Genomic DNA, 23,485 nt, shown 5'->3' with positions numbered 1-23,485 from the left:
AGGCTGGTGAACGAAACGCCAGTCGGCAAGCCTCTTCAATTGGCCGGTGCGCACAAGCGACGCGCTCCATCTCCCCGCGGTTGGCCGAGAATGCGGTTTCGTGCGTCCGCCAGTGCCGTCCCGAGTACCCTCTCGCCGCCGAGCGTCACGTCACCCCTGGAGATGCGGGGGCCCTCCTAGGCGACACCCACTCGCCGAGAAGCCTTGCGCAGTGGCCCAGAAGTGGCTCGCCGGCGTGGTAGGCAGCCGTGTCAACAGGCTCTGCAAGCCGACACAGTCGCTCGCTGGTTATCGGCGTGAGCGCTGTTGCGTACTCCAGGGTAGCGTATCGTACTGCTCCCGAGTTGTAGCGGCGCCTGCCTATCGAAGCTCGACCGACGTTACTTATTGGGTAGCGTGGCGTTGTCGGCGGGCTGCAGGCATCCGGTAGACGATGGCGACCAAGCAAGCGCGAGACGATTTTCTAGTGCGAAACTTGCACGGTTTATTCAAAGGCAGATGAAAGAAAATGAGAAGAGTATGAAGTGATTAAAAGTACATTTCGAAGCCCCTTAAATAGGCTCTCTACAATCGTGGGCGGGATCTTGCTTCCGTTGATGTCACATGACCGGCGCAGAAAGAGCCCCTCCTTCTCTGGTTATACCGAACCTGCTGAAAGGAAGAAGTCGTCCCGCCTCCTGCAATTGTAGACGCCTTTCCGCCTCTTCTGCGCTTTGCGGGTTCGTGAAAGTTCTCTTCTAGGTCCAATTCGAGGAAAGGGCCTCTCTAAACTCTCTCTCTCTCTCTCACACACACACACACAAAGGCATGTACACTGCGGGGCTTTCGGCAGACAGGTGTAGACTCTCGAAACGGTCATAGTGAGTTAGGAAGTCACGCTTCATTTCGACGAAGCCTGGTGGAAGAAGGTCGGGTGAGAGAAAGTTCTTTGTGCACGAGCTGCGGGACGCCAACCATCGCAGGAGAAGTCACGCCTCATTTCGACGAAGTTGGTCGGATGAAATTCCTTTCGCCACGTGGTGTCAGACGCCAACCCTAACGGCGCCCTCAACGCCATCTCCTGGACTTCCGTGTCTGCAGAGGAGTTCGAAAGCGTTATCTACTCTACAATCATAACTGATTTCTGCAGCCACTGGAACGCCGATCGCGCCGGCCTTGGAGCTACCGTAAATGTAGTCTTTGGAAACCTTGGCATGTAGGTAGAGCGTCCGCTTAATCTGCGGGTGGAGCGTTGTGTCCAGGCGAGACCACTCTGCCTTACCCGGCCTTACCAAGGGAGCCAAACCTCATGATAAGGTTGAGCGCGGGATATACAAATGTTTAACAGCGTCCAATCTCTGCCACCGAGCGAGCACCGAGGTAAGCAGGCGACGACCCACGCTGATGGCTTCGTCCACCGTCGCCCGGTCCGGTAGCACCGAGAATCCTGCTGGTCGGCCGAGAAAAGTGTGCGCTTCCAACTCACCAATCGAGGGAATTGGGGTGTCGTAAACCGTGAAGGTCGTTGATCTTCGCCCAAATTCGGATCTTAGACAAAAAGGCCGGTACCCGCGTCGGCCATGTCTTCGCGTTCGCACCGCCCTCTCTCTGTCGGCGTTCCCCAAGCGCTTGCGTGTCTAGCTTCCTTCCGCTCTCCCGCGTCAGTGGTCTCGTCGAAACGTCATGCGTGTCTTGGTTACAAAGAAGGCGCCAAATAAAACAACAGACGAAGGAGACACGTAGGCGCTTCCTTCGTCTGTTCTTTGTAGTCATGCATAACCAACTTGCCCACCAGCACGTGCTCAGTGACGCGTGTTTTGTTTCCTCGGGGCGGCGATCCCGTCGTCCACGTGAATGACAGACAATAAATGTGGACGTGTACAGTTCGTCACGATGACCACCAAGACAATAAATGAATTCGTAACTTTGTTCACAATTCTGTGTCACCTCTGTGTCGTGTGCTAAGCAGTTTCGCTGGTCCTCCACCTTCACACAGTGGAATGGCTACGAATCTTTTCCCCCTTTATATGCGATTGCTCTTTGTGTTTTGCGAATATAGCAATGAGGTGCGTGGAGGGAATTCCGGGCACTAAATTGATTTGAAGGCTCCAACGACGTCATCGCATTGAAAGAAAGAAGCAATTAACTAACGAATACCCCGCACTCCCATTCGAGTTGAGTCATTCGTGCTGCATTTTTATTTTAATAATGGTCGTGCCCGCCGCAGTATAGCTTGGCGATTAGCGTTGCGGGTTCGATCGTGGCCGTACTTCTGCGGGGGCTAAATCGTAATCATATCGGGATTTTGGCCCATAAAACTCCAGAATAGGTTGCTTGTGTCAGTGACAACCACAGCATTCGCAGGCCAAAATGTACCTTGTGACGACGTCGTCCTTGGCACGTTTTGCTGTTCTTTATCAGCCGTGAAAAAGCCCACCGCAAGCGAAGACAATACGTTTCAGGAACCGCCCCTGATTGTCCTGAATGTTATCGCCCCATATGTCCGTCACTACCGTCGTTTATTCTCCTCCGCCTGTGCGCGTAGAGCAGTCGCCGCTTGCAACGGGCTCGGCAAACGGGTCCTGTGGCGGTATAAAAGCACGCGCAGCAACCAGGCGTCGGCAGGTTTCCGTCATGCGGTTTCTCATCTTGCTATTGGCTACCGGTGAGTGCCAGTATGTTGGAGAGGTGGTCGTGATGTTTGCTTCGCAGCAGCTCTGTGAGGGCGTTGTCTTGTCCACAAAGTGATGTCGCCCGTCTTTACACGTACTTCAGTGAGAATGGGGCAACCCGCGTGTAAGTGATGCATGAATGGCATTGTTCGCCATCGAGATCAGCTGCCTAGACAGTGGAATATGTTCTTCAATGACATCCTTGCTCATTTAAATCCTAGGTTAGTCCCTCCTGCTGCTTCCAATCGTGCCGGCATGGTCGTCAAGAATGAAACACAGCTGCATTCGCCCTGTCTCGTTCATTGCGCCTATTTGTGGCACTGGAGACATGCAGTCGTAGCGTTACTTTTGCGACATGGCAGCATTGAGTGAAGCTTGAAGCAGTGCGACGAAGACCCAGCGTGTGATCGAAGAAGATCGGACCGATTATGGCACCAGCGTAAATTCTGAACCACACATTGAGCAACCACTGGTACTGGTGCCGATTGCGCTTTACCCGGTGTAGATTAGAGTCCCTCCAATAGTGTGCATTATGCAAACTTACCAAAGCGTTTCTGCGAAAATTGGCTTCATCTCTGCACATGATGTTTCTCAAAAAGTGCAGTGACTCATCGGCTTTTGTGAGGACCCAATTTGAGAAATCTAGACGATTCTACAGGTCCCTGTCTCCTAAGAATTGGTGCTGGTTTAGGTGGTAAGGGTGAACGGCCGCCATTTAGAATCCTCCAAACTGATGACTTCGAAATTGGTACCTGGGCGGCCACGTCCCGCACGCTAGCATGAGGGTTTGAAGCCATAACTGCTAAAACATCCGTGCGTAGGCTAGAGCTCAAAGACAGAGTCATCCGCCGCTGTCTCTTGAAGCTGCCGGTTTGTGTCAGGCTTTCATAATTTCTGATGATAGTCGATGCCTTTGGTCTACCGCCACACTTCCACGACTGATATATGTATTTGCGGCCTTCCTCTTGTTGCCGTTTGCAGATCCCATGGCAAGGATCATGTTTACCTTCTGCGTATTAGAGAAGGACACGGCGACTGGCACGAAACAAAACGCACCTTTAAACCTTTGCATTGACGTTGTAAATTGGCTTTTGTGGTAACAGGTGTTGTGGAAAACAAAACAAACATCTGTGCACTTTATCTACGCTAAGACAACAGCTATCACAGCTTGTTTCCAACTAACACGAAACGCGACATGTTACTTCGGCCAGGGCACGGCAAATGAGGGCACCACCTCGATTACGATGTTTTTCTTTAATTCCTTCATTTCGTTCTGGATAACTCAGAGGGAGCCTGTTTGAGGGCGCTGCTTTGTGATCCGGGTGGGAGCGCAGTCACGTGGTATTCTCCACATTTCGCGGGGTTTATTTGTTAGTCGGAAAAAATAATTAGTACGTCGCTGAAAATGCCGCAGTTAGATGTCCCTTGGCTGTGCCATCAAATGCCTCATTGACACTTTGATAATTAGGATAGTACGTATCGAGTTAGGTAATTAATTATAATTACAAATTAAGTCTCAGTAACGAAAACATTACTGGAAGCAACTCCACAATACTGTAAGCAATATGCACTAGGTCTTTTTTTTTTTTTTTGAGTAACGCATTGCTCTTTTTTTTTAAATCTTGGTGCATGATAGTTAATTGGGACACCTGTATATATTTGTGACCTTTGCATGCAACTGACGATATTTCCATCCCTAATAAATGTTGTAAATTATTAGAAATGTTTTTTTCATGAGTTAGCATAGCTAACTGGAAAGAGAAGCATTTCTGAGACACACAGCATTCACGTGCATTCTAGACACCACTGAATAAGGACTGCTGAAGTGGCCACTGAAGTCTTTGGGTCTTTTTCACGGTCAAAAAAGCACGCAAATCAACTTGAAGCATGGTGAACATACAGCAACATATTCATTCTCTAGGCATAGGCTATCCATACCTTCAGAAATAATGTTTAATTGGCTACCTCGATCTCTTTCAAAAATATAATAAACATTGTCCTCTGTGTATATTTAAATATATTGTGTGTGTGCATTCTGTTTACAGTGGAAATTTAAAACAATGTTAAAGTGAGAAAATACGGAGATGGGGCAGCCGCCACTAGTGCTTCTAGTGCGCGTGTCCTCGTGTATAGTCACGATTTGCAGAAATAAAGCGAAACGAATAAAAAGCCGTGCTCGTCCGCGCCAACAATTATGCAGTAAGCTATTAATTAGTCCTAGTAAAAGTTCAAGTGATAAGGTTGAGGAAAGTCAAAAGAAACCTCAAATGATGTGGGTGACAACGCTCTGGTAATGGCACTTCAGGTGTTTGGGGCTACGGCACCGACAAGAGTCGGCGTGCCGAGCGGGATCGCTCGACCGAACCGCACGCGATCAGCCGTCGAACTGTATGTGTAATTATTCGTGCCCAAAATGCGTCGACATGCCTTCAAAGTTCAAGTGCACAAGCTCCAGTCCTCTCAAGCCCTACATATGGAGTTTGAGCCAATGTTAGGCCTGGTCCCGCCGAGTTCGTGCACCCGCTGCCGATGGACCTGAACTTTACGAATAAGCAGTTAGGACGAAGGAATCCGCTCTTATAGTTCAATTACGTCCCTATAGCGACTTGATATCAACTACACTTCGCATGGCACGTACACAATAAGCCGCAAGCGGCGACGCAGCGCTGTGTCAACATCTGTGCTTACGTCACCGTTCCCGAAGGCTGCCGGTGTCAGCATCTGCGTTCTCGTGAGAGAGCTGCACGGCCCATCAGTGAGCGCTTATTATGCCAAGCACGGTTCTCCCCGATGTTACTTTATGGCACGCGCAAATTGTAAGTATGATGAACGTAAACAAAAGTGAGAGTCAGTAATAGCAGCCAATAATATGTGTGTCTGGATCACAGCTGCCGTTGTCTAAGGGGCTCGTATGCTGACTCGTCTCAGGGTGGAACAACGCGGCCATTGCGCTGACCCCCGAGGACGAAGGCCCCCGCCGCGGGGAAACGCAAGGCGGCGGCGACCTCTGGGGTTGCAGGCCCGCCGCAAGGCAGTGAAACGCCCCCAACACTCCCGCTGCAGAACGCTGTGAAGCCGATAAACACCGAAGAAATTGTGAGCGCCAACGTTGATATTTTTGTGGATGGGCGGGCAGCCGGTGACAGCGTTAGTCGACACTGGTGCCGACTTCTCTGTAATGAATCAGGAACTCGTCCTCCGCCTGAAGAAAGTATAAGGATGCCATGGACGGGACCTCACATAAATGGACGGCAGGCGGCCAATTACTGATGCATATACTGGAAGGTGTACTTGTAGAATCAACATCGGGGATTCTTCTTTCGTGGCCGCTTTCATCGTTCTTCCTGTGTGCTGTAAAGATTTGATTATTGGAATGGATTTCCTGAGAGATATGTCGCCGTAATTAACATCCCGGACCGCATGGTGACGTTTCATAAGAGGCCTGGTTTAGTCCATTAATTGCTTATTGTCGCAACACCACTCCTTTCGTCTAGCAGAAGACGACGTCGTCATCCCACCTCGATCATGTACCCTTGTTTCGGTAGCATGTGACGTACCGTTTCATGGCGAAGGAGTTGCCGACCAAATAACCACGTTTTTCACTCATGGCATCTCGGTCGCACGAGGAATCGTGAATGTCACCGATGGGCGCACGAACCTGTTGCTAAGAAATTTTAGCACAGAGCGACGTTACCCTGGCACGGCTGTGGCTTATTTTGATGGTGTTGCGGATGTTCGCGGCTGCTGTTCACTACTCGAATAACCGCCTGTACGCAAGACCCAGCTCCTGTGCTTGACGTCAGCACTGCTTTGTCGCCGCACGAACGAGAACGGTTTCTTACGCTACTGGCCATATTCAACGACTGCTTTGCGTCTAGCGTCGGTCGGACGCCTCTGACAAACCACCGAATAATTACAGATGGTACGGCAAGACCAATTCACTAAAATCCTTATCGTGTTGCTCCCACAGAACGTGAAGCCATACAAGTGACAAAAATGCTTGATGACGACGTGATCCAACCATCAATGAGTCCCTGGGCATCTCCTGTAGTTCTAGTCAAGAAAAAAGACGGCAGCTTGCGTTTCTGTGTGGATTACCGAAAACCAAATCAGCTGACAAAGAAATACGTGTACCCGCTTCCCCGTATAGACGGTTCACTCGGCAGGCTTCGACACGCACTTTATTTCTCTTCAATGGACTTCAAAAAGCGGGCATTGGCAAATCGAGGTAGATCCGAGAGACCGTGAGAAAACCGCTTTTGTGACGCCAGACGGCCTATACGAATTTAAGGTCTTGCCTTTCGGCTTGAGCTCTGCCCCTAATACGTTCCAACGCCTCATGGACACTGTGCTTTCAGGCCTGAAGTGGAAAACCTGCTTAGTCTACTTGGACGACGTCATCGTGTTCTCCGCAACTTTTGAAGAACACCTCGAACGGCTTGAAGTGGTTCTGCAGACCATCCGGTCCGCCGGCCTCACCCTTAAGCCGGAGAAGTGCCACTTTGGCTTAGCGGAACTACAGTTTCTTGGTGACCTCGTCAGCCACGCAGGTGTCCGCCCAGATCCTGAAAAAATTGCCGCCGTCGCACAGTTTCCCGTACCATCAGATAAAAAGGCTGTCAGGTGGTTCCTCGGCCTCTGTGCCTATATTACCGGCAGTTTATTGCAGACTTTGCTCGTATAGCGTCGTCGTTAACTCGCCTCACGAGAGAAGACGTTGCTTTTTCATGGGGCAACGAAGAGCAAGGTGCACTCAACGACTTGTGGCAACGTCTCCAGGCACCTCCAGTGCTTGCTCACTTTAATGAGACCGCTCCTACATTGCTCCACACTGATGACAGTAATGTTGGTTTGGAAGCTGTTCTTGTGCAGTGGCAGGAGCACACAGAAAGACTGCTCGCCTCTGCAAATAGAACACTCTCATGCACAGAGTCTAATTACTCCACTACTGAGAAAGAATGCCTCGCCGTGGTATGGGCGGTTATGAAATTTCGCCGATATTTGTATTGCCGCCACTTGACAGTTATCGCGACCACCATTTACTCTGTTGGTTGACAAACCTTAAAGATCCTTCTGGACGACTGGCGCGTTGGAGCCTAACGCTGCAAGAGTTAGGCAAGACCGAGGAACCGCATTCACGGCTGCACGTTTAGTTCACGTCTTGCTGCCAAGTGGAACGGCTCATCGGAAGTCAACCGCCTACCATCCACAAACCAATGGATTAACAGAGCGCCTAAACAACTGAAGACATGCTCTAAATGTACGTGTATGTTGAACATAAAAATTGGGACGACATCCTACCGTATATCACCTCTGCGTTATAACACGGCGAAACAAGAGACGACGCGCGTGACTCCGTTCACCCTTGTTCACGGACGGGATGTACGGACGATGCTGGATGCGATGCTTCCACACGACTTTGACGACACTTACACGGACGCCGATGCGTAACGCGCAGAAGAGGCTCGGCAACTCGCGCGCTTGCGGATCTGCCAGCAAGACTACGACGCGGGCCGGTATGATCTTCCCCGCGAAACCGGTGACAGAGTGTGGGTTTGGACACCCATTCGGAAACGAGGCCTCTCTGAGAAACTGTTAAGGCGATACTTCTGACCTTATTGAGTATTGCGGCGACTCAGCTATGTCACGTACGAGGTCGTTCCCGATAGTCCAAATTGTATACGCGGCGCCACACACACCGCCTGAAGTTGTGCACGTTTACCGCGTGAAGCCGTATGTGAGCGAATAACTGTGCCAGAGACCCTTACTTCCGCGAATGACATTTCTGGTTCAGCATCGGGGCGATGCTCTCTTAGGGAGGGACAAATGACGCGTGTATTCTATGCAGACGACAACGACGATCGTCTAATGGGTCAGTGAGATTGGGCGAGGACGAAGAAGACGTGCCTCTGTTCTGTTTGTTTTATAATATAGTACCTTGCTGAATTTCTAAAATTTCCAGTAATTTCTATTATTTCATTTCTTTACGTTAACTTGTTTTATAAAAATTCTTAACAATATTTTCATTACACTTCTAAATTACAGTTCTATAGTCCCACGCTCTACTATGAAAATCTAGCTTTGCTTTACTTCTAAGCATACGGAAAACCGCCTGCTTCTTGGCCAATCGGGGAAGAAAAAGGCGCAGTGTAGTGCTGACGTGCGCATACATTCACTACAACAGTCGTTGCAGAATTACATAGGAATGCTGGAGACATGGCTACAGGGGTTATGCATGTCGTTAAATATTAGCAAAAGTGCGGTATTGGTATTCCCATTAACTGCACAGGTGCAAATTACTTTACAATACCGACAGGAAATCATTCCTCAAGTTGACGAAGTGAAGTACCTTGGTGTCATTTACGATGGCAAACTCACCTGGTGCAGTCACATTGAACATATTAAAACAAAGGCAGAACGAGCCGTAGCTATGCTTCGCTGGCTCAGCCACCGCCGCTCTGGACTACGCAGGGATACCTTACTGATTATTTATAATATGTATGTTCGGCCCATATTAGAATTTGGCTGCGTAATATTTTCCGGTGGCCCCGCCTACAAAATTAAACCTCTCATACTTTTAGAAAGAGAAGCTCTTCGGTCATGCCTCGGGCTTCCTAGATTTGTTGCCAACGCTGTTTTATATCAGGAAGCTCATATACCCACCCTAGATTGCAGATTCCGCATGCTTACGGTTCAGACATTTTTAAAAATTTATGAGTTTTCAAAAAGACGTACGCAATATGCCTTTATCACTGAACCTGCTGAGTTTTTCCAAGTATCGTGGTCGAGATTGCACAGCCCTCAGATAGTATTCGTACAAGCACAGTTACAAAAACTGGATGTATCCATACGCCAAGTTTACCATTCAAATGATGCCTTTACAGACCTCAAAATTGAGTTCGAGGACATATTTCCTAATCATGCTAAACTATTACCAAGGCGATATTTAATTATTATCTTACACGGCCACCTGCACCAGCTAACCACTGACAACGTAGTAGCTACTGACGCTTCTGTTTGCAATGAGAAGGCAGGAGTGGGGATCTTCTCTGAATCTCTTCAATGGTCCTACTCCCTTCGCCTTCCTGACTTCACACCTATATTTCAGGCAGAATTATTAGCGATTATATCAGTATTACGAAAACTCCCCCCAAAAGACTCATTAGCTGTTATCGTGACCGACTCGCTATCTGTATGCACAGCACTAACTGCATCATTAAATTCAGCAATTCAAAGAACATTTCGTTCGATGATACCTCCGTACTTAAGAAAAGTATGTTTGCTTTGGGTACCGGGACATTGTGGGTTGCACTTGAATGAAATGGCAGATTCACTCGCACGAGCATCCCTTAACGGCCCTATCATATCTGTTTTGCCAACATCAGCTTATGTCACCGCGGCAAGGTACAGAAATTTCGCTATATCTCGAAATTCTGCAATATCTATGCTAACACCGTGTTCTGAATTCCACCATCTTGGCTTCCCATGGAATATTAATTGGTGTCCTTCAAGGCAATTGGAAGTATCTTTTACAAAATTGAGATGCCGTATACCTCCTCTAAATTTTTACTTACACAGGTCTGGTCTCGCGATGTCCCCTCTATGTTCTTATTACAGTGCACCTGAAACTATCGAACCTTATTTTCTCTCATGCCGCCGCTTTCTAAGACAAAGAAGAATATTAGAATACTCATTTACCAAACTTGGCCTATCACTAACCTCGACAAGCATTCTTTCTTTTGGGGCAACTTCACTGGGAACCAGTCACAGGGATGCTTTTCTTGCTGTTTACAATTTTATTAGAGAGGCAAAAAGAGTACCTTGCTGATTTTTTACAATTATCCATAGTTTCTATTACTTCATTTCTTTACGTTAAATTATTTTATCAAAATTCTTACCAATGCTTTCATTGCAAGTCTAAATTACAGTTCTATCGTCCCACGCTCTACTATTCAAATCTAGTTTCTCTATACTTCTAACCTTACGGAAAACCGCCTGCTTCTTGGCCAATCCCCCATAGTGGGTACGCGCCACTGCCTAGGACACAAGACAAGACATCGGATACCATTTTTCAAGGTTTGAAATGGAAACGATATTCGAAGGAAGATTGTTTCAGTCTTTGGACCTGCACTAGACGAAGGAAGAAAGGAAAGCGTTAGTTACGCGTGCCTTATGGTGATGATCTAAACGAGCCGAACGATAAGACGGGGTCGTGGCAAACTATACATATTATGAAGCGGCAAGTTCCGAGGAATGCGCAGATAGTGGACTCTTATCGGTGGGTCGACTTTTCACCATTTTGTGACGCCTTGAATCTCCCACCACCCCGCGAGAGCGCCAACCCTAACGGCCTATACGCCAACTTACGTGTAACTCTTGCTTGGGCTAGTTGGTTCACGCTTGAATGTGTAAAGAGCAGGGCGCAAAGAACAGGACAGAAGAACACAAACGGCAGGAACGGCGCCACTCGGCACTGGCAAACTGAGACGGCGGTCAAGCTGACGCACAAAATGACAGGATCGGTGCGAAAGCTTCGTTGAAAGAAAGGGCCAGTGGCCGCGCAGTGGACTTAGAGCGCGGCAGCGCGAGAAAGCGTAGGCCTAACCCCCCCCTCCCGCCGGTGTGGACGACCGGCGTTCCAAGCGAACGACTAACAGAAACCATGCCCGGGACCACAGTCGTCGAAGGGATGGAAATCACCACTGGAGGAGCTCGATGAAGCTGTATGGACGACCGCCCTCGGCAGCAAGCGAAAACAACCAACGAGTACGCCGTCATATGGCGAGCAACGTGTCACCAAGAATATGTCGGCTGGCAGCCGCACGGCCAACTCGCCGGCCAAAAGTTTCATGAAGCCGGTAACGGCAGCCTCGAGGCTACCGAAATTACCCAATGGCCAAATCAAGCTCATCGTGCTTCCCAAGGGAGGCCTCGACGTTTCCAAAACAGATATCATACTCCTCGCCCAAGCCCTGGCCATGGCGGCGGCTTTGACGGAACAGCGGACTGCCGAGAACTGTGTGTCCAAACAAGATGCAGAACATTTTGGTTATCTCTACCGCTCACGATCAAAACGCGAGGGCATATGCAAGAATCCGCAAGATACATAATAAAATAGGGAAATGTCCTTTTTAGAAGCCCTTAGTTAGAACTGAGCACGTTGTTGCGCCGGCTGGGCTTGGTGAAAAATCTTGATCATTTAGTTTTTAATGAGGTGTATCGCGTAACCGAGTTAATGACATCTTAGTTGAAATCAAGAAAAAGAAATGGGCATGGGCAGGACATGTAATGAGGAGGGAGGATAACCGATGGTCATTAAGGGTTACGGACTGGATCCCAAGGGAAGGGAAGCGCAGCAGGGGGCGGCAGAAAGTTAGGTGGGCGGATGAGATTAAGAAGTTTGCAGGGACGGCATGGCCACAATTAGTACATGACCGGGGTTGTTGGAGAAGTATGGGAGAGGCCTTTGCCCTGCAGTGGGCGTAACCAGGCTGATGATGATGATGATGATGATGATCGCGTAACCATTATCATTTCTCGTCCTTTGGCCCTATACACCACGTGTCATTGTCGCGATCGTCATCTTTTACAATCGTTTTATCGCCTATTGCCTGAGTACCGTGTGATTTTCGACATTGTGTGAGTTGCGCTGCCTGATTTGCATATATATTGTGTGTTTCTGACAATAAAACATCAGTTAAGCTCTCGTCCGTGTCTCTTCTTGTGTCGTCTGCTTGGCGCTTTAGTACTTCAGATGCATAATGTATAAACTCGGCGCCTTTGAGGTGTCAGCCTACATCTCTGCCCCCGAGGACACGTGGAAAGGTGTAAAAAGAAACATCGTCCCTTCATTTGACGAAGGAGCTCTTAAAATGATGATTCTGAACCCAAGAAACCCTACGGCATTAGAAGTCAGAACAATTCTGCTCACCGTAGAACACGTGAAGATCATCCGACGTGAACTTGACGCTGTGTCTCCTGCCTCTACGTGTGGCCGTACCTGTGACCATAGCTCCCAGATGGTGCCACTAGTCCAAGCTGTCGTTAATCAGGAGCTCTCCAATGCTGGCCTGGACTCTGTGTGCGCCGCAGCTCTTTACCAGCCGATCGACCGCCGTCCTTCACTTTCGCACGCCCGAGGTCAAAGGCCGCCGTTCAGTACTCGCAATCCAGCAGAGTGTAGGACTGCTGATGACCGTGCCATATGCTTCAACTGCCGTCGTATTGGACACGTGGCCCGCCATTGTGACAGCCGGTGGTATTGGTATCATACGCCCTATGGATACAACCGCCGCGCCCACATGGATCATGCCCGATTTCAGCCCTACCGCGAGCCTCCTCAAACCACCGGCGACGACGCTCCCTCCATGCCATATCGTCATTCACCATCCCCACGTAGTCACCAGTCCCGTTCGCCGTTGTCTCGTCGCCAATCATCTCGCTCGCCCCAATTCCACCGCCCTACGTCGCCGATTGAACGACTCCCTCGGGAAAACTAGACGATGCAGCTCCCAGAGGTGATGCTGCATCGACGACTCGCCTGCCAAATCCTCTGGCCACAATACAGACCGGAGGGAACCTGATAGACGTTAAACTGGATGACACAAACGTTGTTGCTCTAGTGGATACTGGGGCTCAGATATCAGTGATGAATTCGGAGCTTCGTAGACGCCTCAAGAAGGTCCTAACACCAACCACAGTACCGTTCATTCGCGTCGCCGATGGCGGAACGCTTCCCGTGCAAGGGATGTGCTCCGCTCGAATAAGTGTTGCTGACCGATCCACAAGTGGACTACTTGCCGTGCTCGAGAAATGCTCCCATGAACTCTTCCTCGCTATGGATTTTCTGTCTGCACATTCTGCCCTTAATGACTGTCGAACCGGCTTGCTTCAGCTAGACCTACCGTGCTACCGCGACGCTTCTATTGCACGCCAACCGCGATTGTGCTCAGTGGACTACGTTCGTCTACCTCCTCATGCCGTTATATATGTGAACTTGCGGTCTTTTTCTCCCATTCCCGATGACGATTACATCTTGACCCCGATCGTTGACGCCTTATTCGCCAAAAACGTCGCTCTTCCTCACACCCTTGCTGGAGTTACGTATAATCGAACGTCTCCACCCTTATCGAACGTTAGCTGGTGCGCGCAACTTATCCCAGACGGCGTGACTCTAGCCCACATATCATTTATCGATCAGTGTGCCGTTTCTGCATTCGTCACCGACGCTTCTTTGTCCTCTGCTCATTCCTCTTCCTCGCACAATCTCATCGACGGTGATATTGACAAGGTGATAGCGTCTGACCTCCTTCCTGCTCAGACTGCCGATATGCGGCGCATATTGAAGTCTTACCACTACATCTTTGACTTTAATGACCGTCCTTTGGGAATGACATCTGTGGTCACTCATAAGATCAATACTGGGGACGCCATCCCAATCAGACGACGTCCTTATCGTGTGTCCTATGCCGAGCGAAAAGGGATACAGCGTGGAGTCGACAAGATGCTCACCCAGGACGTCATAGAACCTTCATACACATCCATGGGCATCACCGGTCGTCCTAGTCAAGAAGAAAGGTGGCAGCTGGCGCTTCTGCGTAGACTACCGCCACTTAAACAAAGTAACGCGCAAGGACGTCTACCCTCTGCCACGAATCAATCACGCTCTCGACTGTCTACACGGCTTTGCCTACTTCTCTTCTATCGACCTGAGATCAGGATACTGGTAGATATCCGTCAATGATCAAGCCCGTGAAAAGACTGCATTTGTTACGCCCGGCCGATGGACATTACCAGGTTAAGGTAGTGCCCTTTGGACTATGTAATGCCTCAGCCACATTTGAAATGATGACGGACTCCCTCCTTCGTGGATACAAATGGTCAACATGCCTCTGTTACCTTGACGATGTCATCGTCTTCTCACCGTCATTTGAAAACAACCTTAGCCGCTTGTCGGCAGTTCTTGAAGTTTTCCGGCAAGCAGACCAACTCTGCCAAATGCCGTTTTGGCCACCGCAAAATCAATGTGCTTGGCCACCTTGTGAGTGCTGAAGGCGTGCAACCTGACCCAGAAAAAATTCGCGTTGTCAAAGACTTCCCTGTGCCACGTTCCACTAAAGACGTGCGGAGCTTTGTCGGCTTGTGCTCCTATTTTCGACGCTTTGTCAAGAACTTCGCTGACGTTGCCCGTGCACTCACACGACTTTTGAAAAAGGAAACGTCTTTTTCTTGGGGTCCTGAACAGGCCACTGCGTTTCACATGCTCACGGCTCTACTTACATCATTACCAATCTTGGCCCATTTTGACCTGTCAGCTCCCACTGAACTTCGCACCGACGCCAGTGGACATGGCATCGGCGCTGTTCTCGCCCAGCAGCAACAAGGACAAGACCGCGTCTTCGCCTATGCCAGTCGCCTTCTTTCCTCTTCAGAGTGCAATTTTTCGATCACTGAGCGCGAGCGCCTCGTACTAGTTTGGGCTGTTGGCAAGTTTCGACTATACTTGTTCGGCCGCACGTTTTCGGTCATCACAGACCACCATGCGCTTTGCTGGTTGTCTTCCCTCAAAGATCCCACTGGACGACTTGGTCGCTGGGCACTGAAACTACAAGAATACAACTTTGACGTCACTTACTAGTCTGACAGACTGCATCAGTATGCGGACTGCCTATCCCGTCATCCTGTAGATCCTCCCGACTTGTCAGCGCACGATTCGGACGCCTGTGTGTTCGCGATATCCGATTTAACCGACATACGCAGCGAACAGCTCCGCGATGTCAACTTGCGGTCAATTATCCACCGTCTACGCTCTCATCACTCTGCCCCGTCCCTGCAATTATTCGTGCTTCGTGACAGAAGTCTATACAGACGCAACACCAGCTCCGATGGCCCAGAGCTCCTACTGGTTGTTCCCGAAACACTCCGTTCCACTGTTCTCGTACAGCGTTATTACGCCCCAACCACTGGACATCTCGGAGCACCTCGCTCGTACGATCGCGTTTGGCATCGGTTCTGGCCAGGCCTCCACCGCTCTGTGCACCGATGCATTGCTTCTTGTGAGTCCTGCCCGGGCCACAAGCATCCATCACTCTCGCCAGCCGGTCCTCTTCAGTCCATCGACATTCCCGGTGTCCCGTTCCGCCTCGCCGGCCTTTATCTCAACGGGACATTCCCAACATCTCTGACTGGTAACAAATGGATTGCCGTAGCTACGGACTACGCGACACGATACGCTATCACGCGGGCACTGCGGACGAGGTATGCCACTGAGGTTGCGGAATTTCTACTTTACGATATTATTGTTCACCACGGCGCTCCACGACAGCTGGCGACCTATCGTGGTCGCTCATTTCTGCCCCAAGTCGTCGACGACATTCTTCGTTCGTGTTCCATACGTCACAAGCTTACCACAGCCTACCACCCACAAACCAACGGGCTTACCGAGCGCCTCAACCGCACACTGACCACAATGCTCTCCATGTACGTTTCCTCAGACCACCGTGATTGGGACAGCACCTTGCCTTGTGTGACAACAACTCGTCACGCCATGACACCGCTGGCTTTTCCCCCCTTTTATCTCTTGTTTGGCCGCCATCCCACATTGTCATTCGATACTCTTTTACCGTCACCTGTGCACCCTATTACAGACTGCGCCCGCGATGCAGCTTCTCGGGCTGCAACGGCTCGCCCGATTACAAGGCATCGTCTTTATGCCCCCCACCTGCCCCAGAAGGCCCGCTACGATCGCCATCACAGAGTCGTCAACTACTCTCCGGGCTCTTGGGTCCTCCTCTGGACGCCTTGCCGCCACGTTGGCTTGTCGTCTAAGCTTCTTTCCCGCTACTCCGGGCCTTCAGTGACGTCAGTGACGCCAGATCACTGATGTTGCCGGACACGATCCTACTGCTCCTTTTAAAGCGCGAGGCACATGGTCCGATTCGGTGTCCGATCCGGCGTCCGACGCGCCGGAATGGCAGCCGGAATCGAGTTGTTTTGCCGTGCCGAAGCGCCGGATCGGACGTCCGGCGTACGACAAACCGGTGTAGGGTTTGAGGACGGGACTTCGGGATGAAAACCCAACTTGGGAGTATTTATTTTACATTATATACAGAGAGGTGAGACGTCAATGACAGTCGTACAGTCATTACGGGCCGGCAGCAACTCGGACGCTCCGGCCCGCGGCAAGAAGTTCGAGAGAGGTCAATCAGGGAATCAGGGAATGCCTGGAATCCTTCTTTTAAACCCTTCGAGGACTGGAAGTCGCTTCATGTTTGGCCAATGGGAGAGTCCGCTCAGATGACGCCATTTTCAGCCAATGGTAGGCGCCCGTGCGATGGTGTCATACCCGGCGAAGAGAGTCGGCGCTTGGTCCTCCTCTCTTGATCACTTGATCCCCCTGCGATCTTGCCTCGCAGACTAGCAATGCGCTTCTTTCAAGGAGGAGAAGGGGAGGGGGGTGCTCGTGCTCCATTGTCCTAGGACCCACCTGCTCCCGGTGCTACGGCCGCGCAGCGGTAGCAAATGTCTTCTTCAAAGGCGAAGGGGGACGATTGGGCTCTATTGTCCGAGGACCCCTTGTAATCCCGGCGGCGCACGACCTGGGGGCCGCAAACTTGTTTGCACTTGTCTTGTGGCCTTCAACTTGTTTGCCTGGGCGCTCCTCTGGAATGTGATTTCGTGCTTCTGCATTCCCCAATTAGCTGTGCTGCGATTCGATGTGGTCTGGGGAACTCGAAGTAGCGTCAGGAAACGGCGCCATATCTAACACCGGGCAGATTTTCATCGTCCGACGCATCCGACAACCGCACCGTCAATTGGCCGCAGCCAAAGAGAGCGCGGCTGGCGTGTGACGTCCTCAGACGTTCCCTCCACAGAGGCGGGCCGGTTTCTCACCGTCTTTTCTTTCTTTCCTTGCCGGCTGCAGTTTGTTTCCGGCACGAAATAGTTACCAGTTGAGTAAAATTATCTCGAACGTGTGCTTGTTCTGTACTAAGTTACTGGCGAGATCGGGAGCCGCGATGCGAGGGCATTTCGCAGGCAGACAGCACACACCGACCGTCTGAGCGAGCTGCTCGCTTCGCTTGCACGTTTGCCTTTCACAACGACTGCGTTGCGTAAACGAATTATATTTTATTACGGGCGACATAAGTGTACAGTGTTAACTGTTTTGGCAAAATAAGTGCTCTTCGACGAGCTCGGGGATAGATCGCAAGCGCCGTCGACCGCGTGTCATATGTAAGAGACATGTGGCGCGAAAAGAAGAGGGGACGATGTGCTCGGATCCGTCCGAACGGCACGAGCCCTCGAGGCGCGTGACCCGAGGTGGGATCGGGAGAGAAGCGGCGCTGAGCTGGGATTGGCTCTGGGCCGAGAAGGTTGGAGCGTCAGCATCGTACTGGCGACGGGAGCCGTGGAGGTTCGGCCAAGTCCGTGACGCTGGCTATCCAGGGTGTGGCCGTCGACCTCGGCGACGTTCGAGCGAGGCTCCTTGGACCTGCTGCAGCCTCTCACGGCGGTGCCGGGCACTCCAGGGATTACACCCCCCTTCCTAGGCAGACCAGCACGGACGATAGTCCCCGGGGCATCTCGTCGGCAATCAGAGAACGAGCGGCGGAGCCCGGCAGTAGGGCTAACCAGGGAGGCCGGAGTGCAACGTCACCGGCATAGTTCGGGACACCGACATCCGAGACGGAGGAGGTGGCCGGTCGATACCAAGCCAACAAAGCTTGCGAAGTCGGCAGGAGCACCGACTGGGACCAAGAGCTGACGCACATCGGACTTGGAGAGACGTGCGACAACCGAACTTTGTAAGAGCGTTCCTTTTTGTTAGCGTGCAACCATAGGCCAGGGTTGCTGGACTTTCGCGCGAAATGCGCGAAGGACGCGCGTAGGCAAGGATAAGGACATTGTTTTGGCTATGCAAGTGTGGAATTTTATTTTTTGCCAATTGAGTTTTGACTTTTCCATTTCGAGTTTGGGTAAATTAAAATGTGTCTGCTGTGCTCGCCTGCGTCTGCCGACTCCATCTCTCCCAACATCCGCACGTCCCCGAGATGAGTAACACCGGGGCGTCCGCCTAGATGGGCCTACCTGCCCGGCCACATCGCTTTCTGTCAGCGGTGCCGTCATTGGACAACGCGCCGTGCAAGTGTTTTGCCGCTCGCAGGTGCATAATTTTATTGACAGTGCTCGGGTAAAGCGAAGCCGTGCTGTGCAGAGTTGTTTATATTGCGTTTCTCGACGCGGATATGAAGTCTTCTGAGCGTACAAGCTGGGGCGCTGGATCTGGGTGTAGCGTATACGCGCCGCTCGCTCATTCGGATGCACGTACCGTGTAGCCCGAATCGTCGTATGCCGCGTGCCGGAGCATGCAGCGTCGCACGTCCGATCGGACGCCAAATCGTACCGTGTGTCTACTGCGCCGAGACGGCGCTCTCGCCGGCGGGGTTCTATGTTACGCGCTATTCCCGCGCACTGAAGCACGCATCCTTCCGAGCATGGAAGAATGCGCCAGAAAGACAGCGAAGACGACGATCAGAGTAGCGCTCGTGTTCTGCCATCTAGCCTGCAGCCATCTCTCTCTGTATATATTTTGTAAATATAAGTTCCTATCCCTTTCGGCTACTCTCATCCCCGTTGCAATATATATATGTTTATATAGTCATATCGTAAGAAGCCAACAAACACTGACACCAAGGGCAATATAGGGGAAATTACTTGTGCTTAATAAGTGAAATAAAGAAACGATAAATTAATGGAAATTAAAGTGGATGAAGAAACAACTTGCCGCAACCTTCGCATTTCGCGAAGGTTGTGGAGAAAATGAAACGTACATTTCGTTTTGTCTATTCAGAAAGGTCAGTCTTCAACCGAAAGTCTGCACAATCAACAGTTGTTTTTAGAAATTGCATCAACTTTACAACATATATAATTTTCTTCTTAGAGCGCAGCTCCCAGGCGCCGTTCTTGCGGCGAGCGTCGGCGTTGCGCCTCGTAACCGAGCGAACAGAGCGAAAGATGAAAGCAAGAGAGGGCAAGGAGGAAAGCGGAGGAGGGTATGACGAAAGCGTGTGAAAAGAAGTGTAGTGCCGCCCAAGACAGCTGTGCTACGACGATGGCGACAGAGTAGTGCGCGTTGTCGGTATGGAAACAAAGCGCTGCATGAGCGGAGGTCTGTCTGCGGCGGCTACTGTGAATCGCGCCCACGCGTCACCCACACGCCGCCTCACGCGATCTCCCGATTAGCGAGGCAGTCGCACCACACATCGATCCGTCTGCAACATGCCGCACAAGGCAGATTGTCCATTCTAGCCAATATATCGCGAAATAAAAAAAAACGTATACAGCTGCGCTCAAATTTCGCATTAGGGAGTATCGTAATCGTTAATGAACATTTTCTTTTTCTGGTGGTTTCTGATGCTTAAACGAAAGCACGGGTAAACTAGCCAGCTTAGTACAACGTGATGTTCCTTTCTTTTGCTTATCAGTTCCCGACCATATTAATTATCTATCTCTCCTTGCAATGCTCTTGGCAAAGTGCCCAATGTTTCCTGTATATTTCATGTCTTGTGCATCTCACTGGCCAGTTACGCGATATGTTGTCAACGCGATGCCGACGCTTTGTATGTAAATCTCGCACTGTTTGTCGCGTTTTCCAGTGATGTTACGTTAGCAATGCACAGTGCGTCTGCGTGTACTGCATGAAGCTGAGCGCTTGGATAGCGCCACAATCCTATGCACTCCGACGAAGGCTGGCCAGCCAGCCGAAATGGTTAACCGCTATTTTGGTGCGTGTGTCCTTGATGTGTCGCGCGACCTTGGCCGGGCGCCCGACCTGGGCTATCGTCGTGTTTTGCGCGCGGTGTCCGCGCAATTGCTGGACGCATGCTTGCTTGAAACCCCGCAGCTGCGGCCCATGGGGCGACGCTTCGGGACGGAGCCAACCTGCTGATCCGCGGCGAGGCCAGCGGCTACCTGCAGACGCCAGGCTTCGCACTTGGACAGCGCACGCCCAACGGGTTCCGAGGCGCGGCGACCATCTACGCTCCGCCGGGCTACAGCGTAAGCGAGGCTGTTGCCCGTCGCTCGTTTCCGTGTCTGCACCCAAATCCAGCCACGCTTCGCCGAAAAAACCAGGCGAGACCTACTGCAAACAAACGATAAACCCTTTGCATCGAAAAGTTCTTTCGTGCGGCTTTGCTGCAGACTCGTCATGCGAGACCAGTGAATCTGTCCCATTTTCCCGCAGCAAACTCTCTGGATTTTGTTTTCTCGAAAGCCGTTGCTTAGGTAATCTGGTCTAATCAACGCGCCTAATGCAACTGTGCGACGCTGCAGCTCTGCAAATCTTTATTCTCCTCCATGTGTATTTCTTATTATCATTATTTAAGCTCCTTCATAGGAAGTTTTTTCAGAACCCCGCAGTTACTTTCTTTTTTTTTTGTGTGTGTGTGTGTGTGCCTTCTACAGGGCCGAGCATAGTTCGCCTGAAGTGTTCGAAAAAAGATTTTGCGCTTACCGCTGTGCTGTTCTTGCTCAAACTTTGCAGCAAGATCACATTTCGGAGTCGCCTTCATTTGCGGGAATGCGAGCAGCTGCCACGACAGCGCCTCCGCGCGGGAGCACACACGGGAAGACTGTACAGCGCGGCTTTAGGCAGCGCTAAAGTCCCTCTATAATTTTCAAGGTAGCGACATTAAAGCCCCTTAAACTCCGTAAAATACTGCCACGCTTTGAAGAATGCCGCCTCCTCCTCGCGCGCTCTGGCCGAGGCCGACGCCGCGTCGCTATTGGCACAATAGCAACACGTGGGTCCTCGCGCCGTGCATCAGCGCCATTTTTGCTCGAGAAGCGTCTTCTACGGAGTGGCGAGGAGCGCACGTTGGCGCCGTTGCTACGCTCGAGCAGTGTGGGCGGCGCCATGGTCGAGGAGGGAGCGTGAAAGAGAGGAGAAACAAAGTCGCCCATTATAAGCAGGGTGTTGGATTTCGCTAGCTTGCTGGCTCCTACGAAAAGTTTCTGAAAATCCCCGTCAATTCGTCGCGGTGGACTGCATAAGTTTATGATAAAAGTGCTTTTTTCTTTTCCCTTTTTCTTTGGAATTATCTCTGTCACGATGTGTTCTATCCGCGTGTCCGAAATTTCATCGTGTGCTATGGCGACTAGTTTTTTACTAATTAAGGTGGCCGTGCGATCTTTTTCTTGGAATGTGTATCCCTTCAGTGTCGGCACGGTGTTTGTCTCCTGCAGCGCGATTATGTCAGGAGGACTTAACTGTGAATTTATGAATTGCTGCAGCGGACCTTGCTTTTTGCGGTAGCCTCTGCAGTTCCACTGCCATATATCTAATGCGTTGTGTCTAGCCATGTTAGTTTATCGTTGGTTGTTGTTATACTTTGGTTTTCGGTGCCGAATCTTTTTTCGTGATAGAGTATATCTCCAGCCTCATCTGTTATCTTTTGCGTATATTGATTTTTTATGTAGTTGCGAAAACTTCGATCTTGCATTGCGATCTTTTGTTGCTATAAATTCGTTTGCTCCTGCATTTTTTGCATAAAGGATTGCATTGTCATTTCCACTGTTCCCTTTTCCGACTGCTGTGGCTGTTGCTCCATAGCTAGAGGTGGAGTCTGCTATCGCGGCAGGCTACTCACCCTTTGCTCTCGCACTTCCCTGATTAGTTCTTTGATTCTCTCCTCTAGTTGTTCTGTTTTCTTCCTACTCTGCTCTAGTTCTCGCCTTAGAGCCTTATTTTCTTCCCTTGGTTGTTTAAGTTCGTTGTCGTTATTGTTCTTATCCGAGTGCGGAAACAGTGATTTGGGAGGGCCTGCCCCCCAGCTTACCTTAGCTCCGCCCTTCTTTTGTCGTTGTTGTTGCTGTGGTTTTGGCTGCTGTTTATACTGCCCTTTGGCCGCGGGTGGTGGCCCCAACGGTGGGAAGGAGCTGTCCCTGGACTGGCTGCGGCCCCGGCTCCGCGAGCGGCTCTGCTCTCCTTCCGAGCTCAGCCACCTGGTACGGCGCCTACGGCTCCGCCCTCGGCTTTTCTGCGGGGCTCGTCCTCGCAGCTCGTCGATGTTCTTGAAGCGCATCCGGCAGCCCCTGGTACCGGCGGCGTGTTCGCCTCCACATACCAGGCACTTTGGTTGGCACTGATGTCCTTCAACTGGGTTTTCTGCTCCGCACTGCCTGCAGGTTCTCGCTCCCGGCGTTGGGCAGACGTCCGAGTGGTGTCCTTGCGTGCCGCATACGTAGCAAAACTGTCTGGTTGGTCTGTAGGGGTATGTCTTGTATTCTACTGCGCTGAAGATGACCCACTTCGGAATGATGGGGCCGTTGAAGGTGACTAGCGCCGTCTCCGACTTGCCCAGTATCCTTACCGCCAGGATCTGCACCCCTTGAGTGCGTAGTCGCAGCTTGGATTCCACTATTTCAGATGGTAGTCCTATCGGTAGCCCGTGGATTACCGCCCGCTTTACGTCCCCAGGCATATATGGCCACGTAAGCGTTTACTTCGTAATTGATGCCGCTGTATGGAAGGTACTTGATCTTCCTGATGACGTCCGCAACTTCTTCCTTGGAAGCGCTTGCAATGACGATGTTGGACCCTGGTCGGAGCCTGACGAGAAAGTCTTCTTCCTTGAATTTCATCCCGCAGGCCTCTATGATGGCTTGCGTTGCTTGATATGGTTTCATGTCCTTGATTTTCAGCCCCTGCCCTGGGCTGGATGATGATCTTCGCGTCGTCCGTCGGTAGCGGTGGCAGCCTCTGCCTCGGCTGCCGCGGCGCACCCACCTTTTGTTGTCGTTCTTGCGGCGGCGCTCCCGTCGTGCCTGCC

General features: G+C 51.0%; 1 protein-coding gene across 3 annotated transcripts in view; it reads left to right on the top strand.

Annotated features, from left to right (window-relative positions):
- Positions 1-23,485, top strand: part of LOC135909198 (ovochymase-2-like) — a 337,884-nt gene that overhangs the window by 175,841 nt on the left and 138,558 nt on the right. For all 3 annotated transcript variants that reach the window (XM_070524733.1, XM_070524732.1, XM_065441041.2), the window contains one exon: positions 20,557-20,711. In XM_070524733.1, the coding sequence (XP_070380834.1) occupies positions 20,557-20,711 (155 nt within the window). The remainder of the gene's footprint in view (positions 1-20,556; positions 20,712-23,485) is intronic.

Source organism: Dermacentor albipictus, chromosome 9 (genome assembly GCF_038994185.2).
Source record: "Dermacentor albipictus isolate Rhodes 1998 colony chromosome 9, USDA_Dalb.pri_finalv2, whole genome shotgun sequence".
Classification (NCBI taxonomy): Eukaryota; Metazoa; Arthropoda; class Arachnida; order Ixodida; family Ixodidae; genus Dermacentor; species Dermacentor albipictus.
The sequence above is the reverse complement of the archived record's forward strand: the minus strand, read 5'-3'. Positions and strand labels throughout refer to the sequence as shown.